Genomic DNA, 17,898 nt, shown 5'->3' with positions numbered 1-17,898 from the left:
AATTTCTTGTTTAAATGTTGATGCTTGCAATATTTTTATGATAGTCATCTCAGAGGTATGTAGTTCTTCTGGGTTTAAAAAACCTTTATGTTTATTGTCGAGTTTAAAACGAAGACAATATGCAATTACTCGTTTTAGTTTAGCATAAGATGAGAACCTTAGGAAAATATGAGATTCGATTTGATTTATTAAACAAGTTTTCTTTTTCAACTCAATAACTTCTACCTCTTTAATTTTACCATCAGGCCATTTTGTCATGGCTGAGTTAAGCCAATCTGGACCTTCAAACCATTGTTTGTTTTGTACAAATTCGTGAGGGATCGTCCCTCGAGACAAAATATCAGCGGGATTACTCTTTGACGGAACATACCGCCATTCTACTTCTTTGGTTCTTTCTTGAATTTCATTTACTCTGTTAGAGACATATGTTTGTAATTTATGTGGCTCTGTTTTAAGCCAATGCAACACGATTTCTGAATCCCCCCAAAATATGATTTTATTAAATCTTAATGGTATGGATGGTGACGTTTCCTGAAATAAGCGAGTGAGCAGCAGTGCTCCGCACAATTCTAGCCGCGGTATTGTTATGGTAGGTTTCAAAGGGGCTACTTTACTTTTAGCGCAAATGAGTCGACAAATAATTTTACCTGAATTGTTGGTTGAACGCATGTATAGACACGCGCCGTAACCTGTTAGACTCGCGTCGCAAAAACCGTGCAGTTGTATATCTATCGCTTCCTCTATTATTAGTCGCCGAGATATTGTTAATGTTTCTATAATGCTAAGCTGTTCAACAAACTTAAGCCATAATCGGTGAATTTCAGGTGGTACTGATTCATCCCAGTGCAATTTTTCTTTCCAAATTTTTTGCATAATTACCTTGGCATGTAAAATAATAGGTCCCAATAAACCCAATGGATCGAAGATCTTGGCAATTTCAGACAAAATGTGTCTTTTAGTTAATTTTTTATCGGTTTTTATTGAATTTACATTGTATGTTATGTTATCGTCTTTAATTTGCCAAGAAATTCCCAATGTTTTTAATGTACAAGCCTTATCTAAAAGTAACCGAGAATTGACATTTTTATCTGTTAAACCATTGATGATTCTTTCATCGTTTGACGCCCACTGCCTAATATTAAACCCACCCGATTTTAAAATGTTTATCAATTGGTCGCGTAATTCGATTGTATTTTCAATCGTATCAGAACCACTCAAAAGGTCATCAACGTATAAATCGGTTTTCAAGCATGTAGCGGCTAACGGATAATTGTCTCGTTCGTCGTCGGCTAGCTGATGTAAAGTGCGTATAGCTAGATATGGAGATGATGCTACGCCAAAGGTTACTGTGTTCAATTCATATACTTTCAAATGACCATCGTTATCACGCCAAATTATTCGCTGATATTTTTGGTCATCTTCATGTATTTTAACCTGCCGATACATCTTCTCGATATCCGCTGTAATGACAAATTTGTGTGTTCTGAATTTTATCAATTGTTCAAACAATTTATTTTGTATCGTAGGGCCCACCATCAACATGTCATTTAAGGATTTGCCATTGTCGGTTTTTGCCGATGCATCAAAAACCACCCGCAGTTTAGTTGTCATGCTCGTTTCTTTAAATACTGGATGATGAGGCAAAAAATATCCGTCGTCAAAGAAACCTTCTACTAATGTCATGTGACCCAAATCTAAATATTCGTTTATTACTTTCGTATAGTCTAATCTTAATTGAGGATTGTTGATGAATTTTTTCTCTAAGTATAAAAAACGTCGCGAGGCGGCACGATATGAATTGCCCAGACCGCGATTGACCCCCCCATTATTTTCTTTAAAAGGTAAACGAACTACATATCGTCCGGATGTTGTTCTATCTATTGTCTTGACAAAAAACTCTTCACATGCGATTTCTTCTTTTGACTTTTTATTATTATTTGTTTGAACCTCTTCTACCTCCCAAAATCGTTCTATTTGATTTTTTAGTTGACTTAATTTACATGTGGCATGCCGAGATGTCTCTGAATTTGGAGCTCCCCCGGCGACAACCCAGCCTAAACGAGTTTTTTGTAAAATTATGTCGTGGTGACCGTGTGAAATAGGAATTTGGCCAATGGAAAATACGGAAAGACTTGCTACTGATCCCAGAAGTAAGTCTACACCTTTGGGTATATGAAAATCTGGATCTGCTAATTTTATATTATGTGGAATATCTAGCGTGTTTTTAGGAAATCGTTCAGATGGAACAAATTCTGCTATTTTTGGAATCGTAAAGAAAGTTAAAGTTTTGGAATAATTATTCTGTTTTGACTGAATAGTTAGTGATACGGTAAATTTTGATACCGTAGCGAGTGAATTAATTCCCGCTACTGATAAAGAACACGTACGCATCGGTAATTCTAGATACCTTGCAAAGGATTCTGTAATGAAATTAGCGGTTGAACATGTGTCTAATAGTGCACGTCCATCTATAAATTTACCGTCTTTGTTTATTGCTGATATTATTGCACTGGGCATTAATTGAGTTGTGATAGATAGAGAGGATGTGGACAGACAAGTAGTTTCCCGGCTTAGTCATTTCGTGTTGCCGGAGGGGCGAGGAGCTTGTTCTACGGATTTAGCTAAATGTAACATAGTATTGTGTTTTTTAGAACAAACCAAACATCCCCCAAATTTACATTCGACATCTCGATGATATCGTAAGCAATTGTAACAAAGTTTTGCATTTTTTACGACATTTACTCTGTCTTTAATCTCTAAATTTCTAAATTTTTCACATCTGAATAAAGGATGTTGTTGATCCTTACAGAGTGTACAGTTGTTGGACGTTTGAATGACAAAGGAATGATTAACTGGATTAGGCTTATCAAGGCGGGGTTTTTTTGTTGCAGGTTGTCCCTTGTGCAGGTCGGATTTATTGACGTCACTGCTTGTTCGTTTTGAAACACAAACAGCTGTACGATATAAAAATTCATACATCTCGTCTATTGTTGGGAATTCATCTCTTTTTAGGGATTCTTCCCATTTCTCGCATGTTTTCTTATGTAATTTATCTTCTATCAGATGTACGAGCATTTCTGAACTAATTGATACGCCTAGATTTTTCAAATTTTCGGCATTTTGTTGAACTTCATCTGCCAATTTGACGAGGCCTTCAGTATTTTCATCTCTTTGAACTGGTAATTTAGTTAATTTCGCCAAATGTTCTTTAATCAAAATTCGTTTAACTTCGTATGCACGGTTGAGAATCTCCCATGCTTTGTGATAGTTATTACGCGTTGCAGTGAAGAGATGTACTTTACTTTTGGCGTCGCCAATTAGAGATTGTTTCAAGTATTGGAATTTTTGACCGTCGCTTAGATCTTGTAATTCCCCGATATGTTCTAGAAACTCTGTTTTAAAATTCAACCAATTGGAATATTTACCGTCGAATGTTGGCAGAGTAATTTGTGGCAGTTTGATCGTCCGCCGACGGGGTGGTTCATTGGGAACAATTTCATTGACAGACAGAAGCGATTCTCGTGGAGTTAAATTCTGAGTAATATTGAGGGCTTCATTTATTTTACCCAGTAATGTAAAATATCTATCTTGTATCTCATTAAATTCATCGAGATGAGGATGATCGGGTTGTGAAATGGCAATTTCATCATTCAATTCTTCATAGTTATTATAAAGTTCGGAGACACGTGTGACTCTAGCTCTTAAACTGAGGGCTTCGTACTCGCCCTCATCAAACAATTCTTGGACTCTAGTTAATTGAGACTTGAGTGCAGCCCGTTTTCGAGTAATAAACCTTATTCTTGCGTCATTCATGTTTGATGTTAATGAGATTAATGTAGTTAAATGATTTTATAATTGACAATGATATTGATCGGTAAAGAACTCTGATAATGCTTACTTGCGAAATTGATGATGACTCCTCTCCCGCTGTTGCTAAATAGTTTTGGATCTTGATCACTTGAACACCCGTTTCAACTTTCACTTTTTTCAGTTTTAATTGTTTTACGGTTCTCACACCACAATTTCTATCACTTTATGTGGTTTCGTTGTTCGAACCTCACAGGAGGCACCAAATGGAATGTATGGAATTAGGTCTCTTTTAAATAACATACAATAATTTCGTAAACTGTTGGAGATTGATTTTTATTTTTTCAATGAGACAAGTATATTAAGTTTACAGATATATCGGTTGATATCAACAGATTGCCAAAGCGAGCAGCGATTGTCACCACAGGTCCAGGTGAACTGACTTCCCTTTTTTTATAAGTTTTAGCATGAGGCTAGGTTTAGAGAGAGAGAGAGAGATTTTAGACGAGAAGAAGAGGCAATACAAGTTTTCTGTAATCTCAGTTTTCTTGCAAGGTCATTTACATATTTTTTGGAATAAGTAGAAAAATGAAGATTTGTGACGCTCAAACCTTTGCAGCTTAGAGACGTCACGTTGGTTCATTGTCTCGATCCCACTAAGGTAGGTGGCCAGCCTAGCCTCAGTCGGGTCTGATGATGTTGCAAACCTTCAGGACGAAGGAATGCTTAAAGATTCAATCAGAAAAAACGATTGAATCTTATGACAATGACCATTTGTCTATTACAATGTTTTAAGGTCATGGAGGATATATTAGGTGTATCTCGTTCCTACGGAACAGAGACAATATCTGATTGTTTACTGTCGCTCAAGAATAATATGTATATATAGTTATATAGAGTATAAAGTGTCTCTTTTATATGCACATACTTGGCAAACGATAGGAATCCCCAAAACGTCAGGCCTCCCACAACCCCTTATAAATCCATCGTCTCCGATTCTCACTACGTTTATTTCTCTTTTACATTTCACCTTTTTTTATTTTATTTTTTTCAATTTATTTATGTTTATTTGTTTTTTTTCTTATACCGTTTTTTTTTTTTTGTTCTTCGCAATTCTTCGAGACACCGCTTGCTTTCAAACTGAGTGATTTAAGGGGTATCGTTGCGTGTATCACGCCGGTTGAATCCTTACGGCGCTTATATTGTTTGTCCAAGGCGCTGACCAGTTACTTTTTTTTTTAGCCACAAATGAAAACACCTCTCAATTGATCTACCTTTTCACACTTAAAACAAATAAATAAATAAAACAAAATAATGATAAAAATTTATTTCTCTAAATTTTCTGTATACATTGTCTTACATATATGTCAATTTTTAATGTAAAAAATTTTTTTGATATTATATAAAATGCGTGAATTAAAATCAGTCTGCATCCGGTTTGGAATTTGCGTATTCAAGGAGGTGGTAACAAGGTAGCATGAGAATTAAAAAATAAAAAAAATATATATAGAAATGAATCGAAAAAAAAAAAAAAAGATATTGTACACAGATGCCGAAGATAGTTGAGGGTGAAAGAGGAAGAGCTTCTTCTTGGGGTCCAATGGTTATTGCATGCTGCACTCACTGATTGAAGCTATATTCTTTATATATATGTGTGTATTCATGTAGATATATATATGTGTGTGTGTATAAATGAATTTGCATTTGTGCGAGACTGAGCACCAGATTTAACATTGAACTATAATGTATGCGTCGTGAATTCAGGGGACGATTCCGAGTGTGATACCGCGCGTGGAGAAGCGACGCTAGCTTTTGCAACCTCATACTTTTTCATTTCTTGTTTCATCGTTGAATTTCTACGTAAAACTCGATCGTTCTTGAGATACAATCTTTTAAATTTTGCTTCTGCGTGAGCTTGGAATATACAGTCATGTTGTAAAAGCCGATGTTAACCTTATATCCTTATATCCCTTCCATTTTCTCGCACTCTGTCTACTTTATTTTACATTTTTTTTTTTTTTCATTTTTAAAATGTCTTTTTTTTTCCCTTGTTCTCTTTACCAATATGCTTAATTCATTGGTATTTTTTTACCTTTTTTTTTACCTTGTTAAGTTTAAATTTTCGTCAAGGATTCTATATAACAATGCAAGTAGTGCAATACCTTTATATGGACAATCACGATTCTTGTTTTTGAAATGACATTTAATTTAAAAAAAAAAAATATAGATAAAATGATAATTAAATATAAATTATTATATTATTTTGTTGTTGTTTTTTTTAAATGCACTAATCAGTTTATAATTTTATTTTTTACCTGCAAGAATTTACTTTGAGTGTTGAAGTTTAGTTGACATGAGCCCCTTGAAAACAATATTTATTGTCGAAATATTTTCATACCTGTTGTTGTTTACCTTTCATAAAAACCCCACAAGTAAATTGGATGAAATCAAAAAAATTAAAAACAACATTTCACCCTCTAAATCGAGAGTTAAAGTCTTGATATTTTTCATGTTCGTATTTAATTAGAACTCTCTTCTCTTTGCTGTAAATTAATTCCAGAAAATATTTTGATTTGTTTTTTAAAAACAGAATCGAAATCATTTAAAACAAACGTTTCTCGCCCTAAAACTGATTCTAGAATCTAATAATTTTTCATGCCTGTAATTTCCACTCCCCTCGCAAGTAATCCTCTAAAAAATTTTTGATTAGGGCTGGCCCCAAGACCAAGACCAGTCTTGGTCTTGTCTTGGTCTTGTCTTGGTTTTCAAGACAAGACCAAGACAAGACTGATGTTTTTAAATGCAAGACAAGACCAAGACAAGATCTCTCTTTTTTACCAAGACTACTCAAGACTACCCAAGACTCTTGGTTATTTTTTCAAAATAAAATAAAAAATTTAAATATATTGATATATACAAGTAAGTTTATTGGTCTACCCTGAAATACATTTGACAGTCAGTCAAAACCACTGTACTTTAATAATGAAAACAGCGCCATAATAATTTCGATAACCTATGTGTCGATAAAAAAGGCTTCATATAATAATATTCTTGATGAATGGCCAATCATAAAACATAAGAACGAACCAATGTAATTAACACTACACAATCTTTGTGGCTCGGATTTCTTCCATTCTCACAACTACAGAGTCAAGTCAAGTGTTCCATATAGTTTCATGTCTTGACTGCCCATTTTGATTTACTGAAACTGCGCGAATAAATTTAATTTAAAAATTAAAATAAACAAAAATATTTTATCTTTTTAATTGTCGCGAGTACAATGGATATTGATATAAATAATAATGAAAATCCGTCAAAAAGACCGCGGGTAGATGAGTGTGATAATACTGATGAGCCGATCAATGTGCCGAAATCACATTTCAAGTTTACTAATTGGTTCAAGTACACAATTAAAGACAATGATCAGGTTGGTCAATGTTTGGAGTGCAAAAAACATAAAATTGTGAAATTTATCAAGCGAAATAATGGTGGTACATCAGGGATGTATCGACATTTAAAATCATCCCACAAGAAAATATTTCAAGAAAATTTCGTCACGACCAATAAAGAAAATTTACCAGCGGGACAACAAACGCTTCATAATATCAAGGTAAAAATTTTATTTTTATTTATTATATAGATTTTACTAATTGTTAATGAATATGTATAGTATATTTATCGACATAAATATGTATATTAATGTATCAGTTAATAAGCTGAGATTAAATTTTTTCAATTTATATTTATTCATTCGTTATCAGCAAAAAACATAACAAACTACACGTATATATATATAACACATATAAAAATTAGTGGACAGAATAATAGAAACAAAAATGACTCACACGTATACTATACGTATACACTTAATCTTGAGTCGTTACCATGGTTTCTCGTGAGTGTTTGTCACGCTGGTCTTTATGTTTATAGAACGTCGTATTTATCTATAAACATAACGCTCATAACGACTAAAAAAAAATATAATAAATATATACATATGCATCAAAAGAAATAATATATTGGGGCTCTTGAGACTTATTATTTTAATTAAACTTTATTTTACTTATTTTTATTTACTTTGATTATTTTGTCAATTAAATTTCATTCTAAACAAATTGGGCTTTTTAAATACATATAATAATAATAACAATATATTTAAAAAAATTTAAAAATTCGAGAATCTTTTAAATACAATAAAATATTATAATAAAATTTAAATATTTGTAATTAAAATAATAATATAATAGAAAATTACTTCATTAATAGCTAGTACATTAATATACACATTTCACTTATAATGGATTTGTTCTAATTTTTTTATTTTTTTTCTAGGAAAATTTGTTAGCAAAAAATTTTGAAGTTACACTTGCTAAATGGATGGCCAAGAAAAAATTGCCATTTAATTTTTTCGATGATGCTGAAACTCAAGAATTTTTTAAACTACTTAATCCAAGTATTAAAATGCCTTACCGAAAAGCAGCACGAGCATTGATTATTCGTCAGTTTACTATACAACAACAAATAGTTAAAAAAATCTTGCTAGAAAATTCTTCAAAAGTCTCGTTTACAATAGATGGCTGGACTAGTTTAAACGGCCGGTCTTATTATGGAATAACTATTCATTTTGTTAATAAAGATTGGAATATTTGTTCACTTACTCTGGATTTTATTCCGTCTAAAGGACATCATACAGGTGCTGATATTGCGAGAACTTTTTTTAAATGCCTCCAAGAGTATGAACTAGGACATAAAGTCCAAGGCATTACGGTTGATAATGCATCCGCTAATACTACTTTCATGCATGAATTAAGTATATTAATGGAAAATTCCGACTACAAATTTGATAAAATCAATCAGCATTTCCGTTGTTTTGCTCACATTATGAATCTGGGGGTGCAAGATGTTTTAAAACTTATGAAATGCAAAGGTCAAGAGAACGATAATGTCTATACGCAAAACGGAGATGATGAGGATGAAGTTGATGATGAAGAACTCCCAGTGGAAGATTATTCATCAGATGAATCATCAGATGATGATACTGAGGATAATTTAAGTCCATCACTTGCAATTTTAAAATTAAGAAAAACATTTGTGACAGTTAGAAGATCAGAAAATATACAAAATGCTTTAAAAAATTCATGTAACCTGGCTGGCATCAAATATAAAAAACCGATTCTAGACGTTTGTACTCGTTGGAATACCACTCATGATATGATAGACGTAGGACTAGTATTAAAAAAAGGGTTGAATTTGTTGTGGGCGAGTGATTCTTTAAAATGGAAAAAATGGACACTCACAGATAATGAATGGGAACTGCTTATGAGAATCCATAGTTTTTTAAAGCATTTCAAGGAAACCTCGACTGCTCTTGGAGGAGATAAATATATCACTTTACCATTAGTAATAGTAGTTTTTAACATGCTACTTACTAAAATTGAAAAAATTGTCAAGGTAATTGATGAAAAAAAAAGTCGATCAAGTGTTGATGAAATTTTGATTGAGGCGTTTCAAGCAGGGCGAGACAAAATGCTTAAGCATTATTATAAAACGAATTGGGTGTACTGTGCGGTCCTTATTCTGGATCCAAGGCACAAAATAGAGACCTTCTCTGCCACCTCATGGGGTCGTGAAATGAAACAACAATCAGTTGAACATTTTAACAAAATATACCAAGATTATCATGTTTCTGTAAATACAGAAACATCTCATGTTGAAGAAAATGTGGTACCAGAAATCTCAGAGAAGGTAGATGATGAAACCGAATCAATAGATTTTTCATCTCTTTATGAAGACTCACCAAAATCTATTGATTTTAAGGCTGAGTTAGATGGATATCTAGCCTTAAAAAGAGCTACTAAAGATCAAAATATTTTGGATTGGTGGAAAGTTCATGAACATAATTTTCCAACACTTTCACGAATGGCCAAAGATTTATTTTCCATTATGGCCACATCTGTGCCATCAGAACGTCTTTTTTCCGTAGCAGGATTGGTCATGACAAAAACACGCAATTCATTGAACGATGAATCTGCCCGAGCCTTATTATGTTTACATTCCTGGTTAGGCAAATCTTTGTAAAAAAAGTAATATAATTTTTTAAATAAAAGTATAAAATATTTTCAACTTACATAATCCTAATAATCATATATTTAATTTTGTTCTGTTTTTTATTTTAATTGTGTGTTTTGTATTTTTTAATGCTTTAAATATACAAAATGTTTATCAAGACCAAGACAAGACCAAGACAAGACCAGGACAAGAACAAGAAAATACCAAGACAAGAACAAAAAAATACCAAGACTGACCCAAGACCAAGACAAGACCAAGACCAAGACTGAACCAAGACCAAGACAAGACTGACTTTTTTAAAACCAAGACCAAGACAAGACTGACTTTTTTAAAACCAAGACAAGACCAAGACAAGATTCGCATATTTCGTACCAAGACAAGACCAAGACAAGATTGAGTCCAGTCTTGGCATATTCAGTCTTGGGGCCAGCCCTATTTTTGATAAAAATAACAACAATTGTGGCAGGAAAAACTGTTTCTTAAAAATAGATTTAAACAAATTAAATATGACAGTTTCATTCCCTAAAACAAGTGCTAAAGTCAGCAAAATATTTAAGTCACTTGAGCTTTTCGTCAGTTGAGCAAAATATATACTTCAAAAGCTATAATGAATTGCTAAAGTGATTAGGTAAAAAAAAAGTTTATCTTTAGATTTGAATTCCCAAAGTAATAAAAAACAAAAATACAAATTAAATAATATATTTTTTAATTAGAAATCTTAAATTTTCAAAAAAATGATATATTTAAAAATACAATTCAACATACATTGACAAAAAAAATAATGTATATACAAGAGCTATGGTACTTGGCTTGTACAGTCTCTTGAGTTATATGTCTCAAGAGGTTTTATAAAGGAACGAAGCTTTCAATGACCATGGTGCCCAAAGAGTAAAAGAGAGAGATCGAGAGAGAGAAATATTAAATGCATTGTGAGACAAGAAGAATATATATATAATATATCCAAAAGTGTAGGACAGAAGGAGGGTCATCGAAAAGGCCACGGTCGTGGGTTCAATCTAATTAACTGTGTTTCGATTCCACTCGTGGTGGATACTATCGGATTACGAGTAGAGACAACTCGTGGGTAACTCTGGTCTCTTTCCGCCGATGGCAACAACCATCCTGGGGATACAAATCTGCATGAAGAGAAGAGTGCAATGTACATATTGTATATATAAATGTTTATATATGTTTATGTTTGAATAGATCGAGTATAGAGCACATAGTAGTCTTCGTTGTCATTAATAGTTAACTGTTAGGACCAATTTTCAATGTATACGTTTACTCCGAAAAACCAGCTTGCATGACATACAATAATACATATATAAAATTTAATAGCAAACCTCAGCTATATATAGATTTATAGAAAAGTTTACAAATTGAAGAAAACAATATTTGAGTTTGAATAGAAATTATATTAGGGATGCACTAAATTCATATGATTAAATGTCATGACTTAATATATTTTAGAGCAATTTATTAAGTATAAAATATCACAAATAAAAACACCTGTTATTACGGAACTATTCTGCAATAAAAATATCCATACTAGCAAGTGAAAAAATGAATTAAATAAATTCAAATAATTAATGAATATTGAGTTTATAAAAATCATTGTATTCAGTTATCAAAATACAACTAACTGATCAATTCATAGCTGGAGTATTTTTTTAAAAAGATAACTTAATAAAAAATATTATTCTTTTCTAATTTACTATTACTATTAAATTTCATTCATTTATAAATGGGTAAAAAAATTAAGTCTTTTTGGGATCTCATAAAGATCTCTCCTAAATCTCGTTTGTGAGACGGATATAGATTTTTCAGAGACAAATTAAAGAAGAATTGGATAAAAATTATAGACGATAAAAAAATTTCCCAGTGACAGAACAGATGAAAAAAAACGTAGAGTCGGACGTAAGGTCGGAGTCGTAATCGGAGTCGGACTTAAGGTCGGAGCTGGAGCTGGTGCAAGTAGATATTGTTGAATTTTAAAATTTGAGTGTTTACTTATTTAATTGCGTTAGTATTGAATTAAAAAAATTTATTTACACATATTTAGGTCAATCTTGGAATCCATATTTCAAAAAAAACGCAGAGTCGGATTTAAGGTCGAAGTTAGAGTCAGACTTAGGGTCGGAGTCAGAGCTGGTACGATTAGATACTGTTGAATTTTAAAATTTAGGTGTTTATCTATTTAATTGTGTCATTATTAAATTAAAAAAATTTATTTACACATATTTAGGTCAATCTCAGAATCATTTTTTTAAAAAAAACGTAGAGTCTGATTTAAGGTCGGAGTCGGACTTGAGGTCAGAGTTAGAGCTGGTGCAAGTAGATATTGTTGAATTTTAAAATTTGAATGTTTATTAATAAAACTGTGTTATTATTGAATTAAAAGAATTTATTTACACATATTTAGGTCAATCTTAGAAACCATATTTAAAAAATAACGTAGAGTCGGAGTTGGTGCAAGTAAATATTTATTGAAACAAAAGCTCAAAAAGTTATTTGTTGTTAACTTGTTCAACTTATCTCTAATTCGGCTCTAATTTTTCTTCAATTTTTCTTTAATTTGTCTCTGAAAAATCTCTATCCGTCTCACAATCGAGATTGAGAAAAGAGATCTCTATGAGATCTCAAAAAGACTTAATTTTTTTTCCGCTTTTTTTATTAAATCACGAAGCATATTTACACTGTATCTTATTAAAAAAATTTTTTAAAAATTCCATAATTTAATATTTTTTAATTAAAAAAATAGAACATATTGATTATTTTTTACACGTATATGTAATATATGTAGGTGTATGGAGAGTCCATAGATATATAAACAATAAATTCTTTTGAGAAAGAAAGTGAATAATATAAAAAGAGATAAAAAATAATCTTTATGCCGCATTTGGGCAGATCCTTTGGTTGCATTATATGCAGAACAGGGTGGACTATGGTCGCAAAGAGGACCTATATGCACGACAGTAGGATGAGGGAACACTGGAAAAGATATCTCCTCTTTCAGTTGGTATAACCAACATATATTGCTGCCTTAAACACCGTGCTAGTTTGTGATGCCACTGTGTCCACTTGTATTTTTCTACTGTTCTCTTTTTTTTTTTTTTTATTTTTATTTATTTATTTATTATTATTATTACTATTATTATTTTAAAATTTTTTTTCCTTTCTCACGACTAAGGATTTATATTACAACGATTCTTCCTCCAAACTTATACACACAACATCCTGACTTATGCAAAATAAAAACCCACGTCCCTGTTCCCAAATAAATGTCACTATAGAAAACAAAAACGTTCCTCTTGTCTTTTCTGAAACTCTTCTCTACTTTTGTGACCCGCAGGCCAGTATGTTTCAATTTTTTTTTTTTTTTTTCATTTTTGCTCTTCTGCTTCCGATGCTGTGTGCGTATATATTTTTCATGTTTTTTTTTTTTTATTTGTGGTTTTTTTATTGTAAAAAATTTTTGATATGTATACAGGTATTTTATTTACAGTCTCTATATTTATTTAGTGTGCGATGACTGTCGTAATTTAATAAACTAATATTTTTATTAACTTTTTTTCATTAAATTAATTAAATTACAATTAATTTAGGTGATGAAATTATGCTTTAAAGTTTGATAAATATTTTATTTTAGCAGTTTTTCTATAGCATTATGTACATGATAAAAAAAAACTATTGAATCAAATGTACTTTCTGTAATATGAAAAAATAAGATCTTTTTTTTTGTCTTATGTCGTCGAAAAAAATTGGAATTAATCTACGAAAGACCCAGGTAGAAAACTTCCGTCGGCCCGACTGTCGGCCGACTGAGTGTCCCGACTTATTAAGTCGGAGGAAAGTCGGGATTTCAGTCGGGCCGACGTCGGATATTCTGTAAGATTCCCTTAAAGTAAAAAATTTAGAATATCAATTGCATTTTACAAAAGAAACTAAATTATTAATAGATAGACTATTTATGTTTGTAATTTGTTTCTAATCATTCTAATCATGAATATTTTTCAATAAATTAAGCATAATTTTTTGTTTTACTCGAATTAACATTAAAATGACAGCTTGAGGTTATAGTCGACAATATATATTGAAAATACTAAGCCAGCTGTTTTACCGGCAGGCTAGCGACGAGTAATTTTGAATATGCAACTTTAACAATCATGTTCATGTTTGGATCGGTTTGGATTAAAAACAACAAGTTTAATAAATAAAACAATCGTCTTGAATATTGTATTAGAATATAATTACCGATTGTTTAACATCTGTATATTGTATTGTTGACTCAGGTACCATTTTCAATCATGATAATTATCATTATCATGGCAAATATAAGTCAAATAGGAAGAAACGGTAGCTAGAAAAAAGATGTAGCTAAGGAATTAATGTGACTAAGAATTATTTCCTTGAGACATAATTTTTGCAACATTAATTCATAGCTTCATCTTTTTCCTTACTTCTACTGCTTTCCTTGGACATTTTTATTTATTTTATAAATAAAATACATGTAAATTATTTTTAAAAATAAAAATGTCAAGGAAAAGCAGTGGCTAGAAAAAGATAACTAAGGAATTAATGTTGCCAAAAAATGTCTCAGGAAATAATTCCTTAGTCATTAATCATTAGCTCATCTTTCTTAGCACTACTTTCCTTGGACTTTTCTATTTTTGTTAAATAAATTTACATGTATTTTATTTATAAAATAAATAAAAAATGTCCAAGGAAAATTTATTATAAATAAAATACATGTAAATTTATTTTTTAAAAATAAAAATGTCCAAGGAAAAGCAGTGGCTAAGGAAAAGATGAAGCTAAGGAATTAATGTTGCCAAAAAATTATCTCTCAAGGAAATAATTCCTTAGTCACATTAATTCCTTAGCTACATCTTTTTCTTAGCTACTGCTTTTCCTTGGACATTTTTATTTATTTTATAAATAAAATACATGTAAATTTATTTTTTAAAAATAAAAATGTCCAAGGAAAAGCAGTAGCTAAGGAAAAGATGAAGCTAAGGAATTAATGTTAAAAATATGTCTCAAGGAAATAATTCCTTAGTCACATTAATTCATAGCTACATCTTTTCCTTAGCTACTGCTTTTCATGGACATTTTTATTTATTTTATAAATAAAATACATGTAAATTATTTTTAAAAATAAAATGTCTAAGGAAAAGCAGTGGCTAAGGAAAGATGAAGCTAAAGTGTTGCCAAAAATTATGTCTCAGGAAATAATTCCTTAGTCACATTATCACTTAGCTACATCTTTTCTAGCTACTGCTTTCCTGGACATTTTATTTATTTTATAAATAAAATACATGTAAATTTATTTTTAAAATAAAAATTAAGGAAAAGCAGTGTATACCTTTTTGCTGCCGTTAATATATATTATCTTTCATTTGCCGTCAATGTAAATATTTAAATATAGAAAATAAAAAGTAATTATTAAAATAAAAACAAAAAAAAAGATTATGGCATTATATGACTATGTTTTTTATGACTGTTATAACATCGTGTTGATGATTTTAAATTATTTTCACGTCATGTTAATTGCCATGAAATTATTTTTGTTTTGTCAATAGAAAGAGTTATAATTCATCGATGAAAAATATGTATAACAAGTACATTTTAATGTCGACTTTTCAAGAGTTTGATTTAATCGTTTGTTGATATTTTAATTTGATATCCGTATGCAATGATTTAAAAAAATAATTTAATGCTGATATGCAAATTAAGGGGTTTTAAAATTGATAATAGTTTATGGAAAAATTAATCCAGATTGTTTAGATATAATACAAAATCATTAGACTCAAAATCAAATGGTGACTTTTATTTTATAAACCATGCTGTTAAAAATAATTTAAATCAAATCATTAAACTATTTTAAATCAGGTAAAATTAATTTACTTAAATTTCTTAAATAATTTGAATAAAAAATTGCATTGGAATATTAATTGTAATCCAAAATATCCAATTCAAAATAAGCTACGAAAAAAAAAGAAAAAAAAGCACCACAAAAATCTTCCATCACGCAGAAAAAAAAAGCATAACAAATCGAAAAAACAGATATAAAAAAAAAAAAGTCACAAATATATGCAAATTTCTTGGCATCCGACAGTTGTACATAACTCAAGATGCACATATACGTAAAAAAAAAAAAAAAAAAGAGTGAGAGGGTGAGAAACAAGAGGCAGAACTTTGTGCACTCTTGGGCGTTCTTGTTTGAGGACACTATAAACCTTGATACCAGGCAAATAAAACGCCGGATTTACATTCATGATACGAAGGTAGACATTGGCCTGTCTTGTTTGTCGCTGCTTCAACTCTCATTCACCTGGTGTGGGTTGGTTCATCAGTGATGGCCACATTTAGCAATATTTTTCCCCAGTACGAAAAATAATATATACATGTGTATATCACAAATATACATTGGCAGTCAAGTATACATAACTTTGACTGGATTTTTTTATTTTACTTTTTTCTTTTATTTATATTGATTCTGACCTCTCAACATCGACAGAAAAGAAACAGGCTCTTCAGGTAGAAAATAAATTTAAAAAAAAAAAGGAAAATTTCTTATCAACTACTCCATTATGCAGGGAACAAGACATAATTGTATTTATATTTTTTTGGCATTCAAAAAAATATTTGTATTAAATTGTAAATTATACAGAAAATCAAACTCAGTTATATTGTAAATTTTTTTATAATTTTAATCCATAAATTTGATATTGTTATTCAGTTTCAAAATAAAGTCAAAGAAGGCTGGTTTGATTGACTTTTTGTTCTCTCAAAAAAATCCTAGAGTCTTGTAATTTTTTATTAACATAATTATTTATCTTTCTAAAGTTTGATTTGAATTTTGATACATTACAGAGTCAAAGTTAACAAAGTGGTAGACAACAATTTGACAATGTTGTTGATATTATAAAACGTGTCATCTAAGTGGTAGCATGGGTACTGGGTAGTGATTTATCATCGACAAGTAAACATATAAAAACAACTTTTATCTGTAATGGTTATTTAAAAAAAGTCCCACCTTTTTAGCCGATGTTCATCATCCTACAGAAGTATTTGATGACATAGTCTTCAGGTAGTCCATAATGATTTAATCAACAGCAGCACCAGGTTGAAAATTCAGACATCATCTCTTAGAAAAAAAAAAAAAAAATTAGTTAAATATAGTATGAATTAAAAATATTTATCTGTTATATTTATTGATATATAATTATTTATTCATTTATTCATTTATTCAGGTATTATGACAGAGTAAAAAATATTAATTCACATTGATCAACAACTTTTGTCGTTGAATAAAAATAACAAGCTGTAGATTGTACCATTTACAGTTGTATAAAGAATAAGAAGCTGGAGTGCGAATATAATCTTGTCAAAGATTAAGAGCTATTCGTAGTTCACGGGATACTCAACATTGTTTTTTGAAGAGAACTTCGTAATCATGATGGTGCGAGCTTGTGTTCAAATCGAAGATGATTATGAAGCATTCATTTTTGGTGATTCAATCCTCACGAAAAAATATATATCCTGGATAATCCTGGATATACGTCATTCGAATATATCCTGGAGTTGCTTAGGAAAATACCAGGAGCGCATTACCAGGATATATTTTTGTTCGTGAAGAAAAGACAAATTTGACAATTTAACCAGTTGAAAAACACATGTGAAATTACTTCAAATAAGAATGCAAAAATCGGAAATTAAACGGTAAATACGTGGATAACTGAAATTCAGGTAAAAAAACGAAAGGTAAGAAATACAACTTTCAAAGTTTCAATAAATATTTCAATATATATCAACATAATAAAAGCAAAAAATCCACTTAATAGTTCCTTAAAAAATAAAAACAGGTATATCTTTAACAAAATATCGAGCAGATTTGATCAAACGTAGTCATACTTATTCAAAGCCAGAAAATGTTAAAAACATATTGTTGCACAAACTGTTAATGAAATTAGATCAAAAGTAAAGAAACGCCGGAGGAATTCCGGAGAAATGCTGGAG

The 17,898-nt window shown here is 30.7% G+C and overlaps 1 protein-coding gene across 1 annotated transcript; it reads right to left on the bottom strand.

Annotated features, from left to right (window-relative positions):
• Nucleotides 1-451: 451 nt before the first annotated feature.
• LOC122853938 lies at nt 452-3,813 on the bottom strand. The gene is made up of 3 exons (XM_044154347.1): nt 2,679-3,813; nt 800-1,058; nt 452-473 (listed from the first exon to the last, which is right to left on the bottom strand). Exons 1-3 carry the CDS (start codon nt 3,811-3,813, stop codon nt 452-454), a joined length of 1,416 nt encoding a protein of 471 aa, XP_044010282.1.
• Nucleotides 3,814-17,898: the final 14,085 nt, after the last annotated feature.

The sequence above is a fragment of the Aphidius gifuensis genome, linkage group LG4 (genome assembly GCF_014905175.1).
Source record: "Aphidius gifuensis isolate YNYX2018 linkage group LG4, ASM1490517v1, whole genome shotgun sequence".
In the NCBI taxonomy this organism is placed as follows: Eukaryota; Metazoa; Arthropoda; class Insecta; order Hymenoptera; family Braconidae; genus Aphidius; species Aphidius gifuensis.
This window is presented reverse-complemented; position numbering and strand designations above follow the sequence as displayed.

Bases quoted from the DNA above. Each gene is read 5' to 3' on its own strand.
- LOC122853938 (XM_044154347.1), bottom strand. From the start codon at position 3,813: ATGAATGACGCAAGAATAAGGTTTATTACTCGAAAACGGGCTGCACTC. The intron at 1,059-2,678 runs GTAAATTTGGGG...GGTTACTTTTAG, and splicing joins ATATCATCGAGATGTCGAAT to ATAAGGCTTGTACATTAAAA. The intron at 474-799 runs GTTTGTTGAACA...GGGGGGATTCAG, and splicing joins ATTCACCGATTATGGCTTAA to AAATCGTGTTGCATTGGCTT.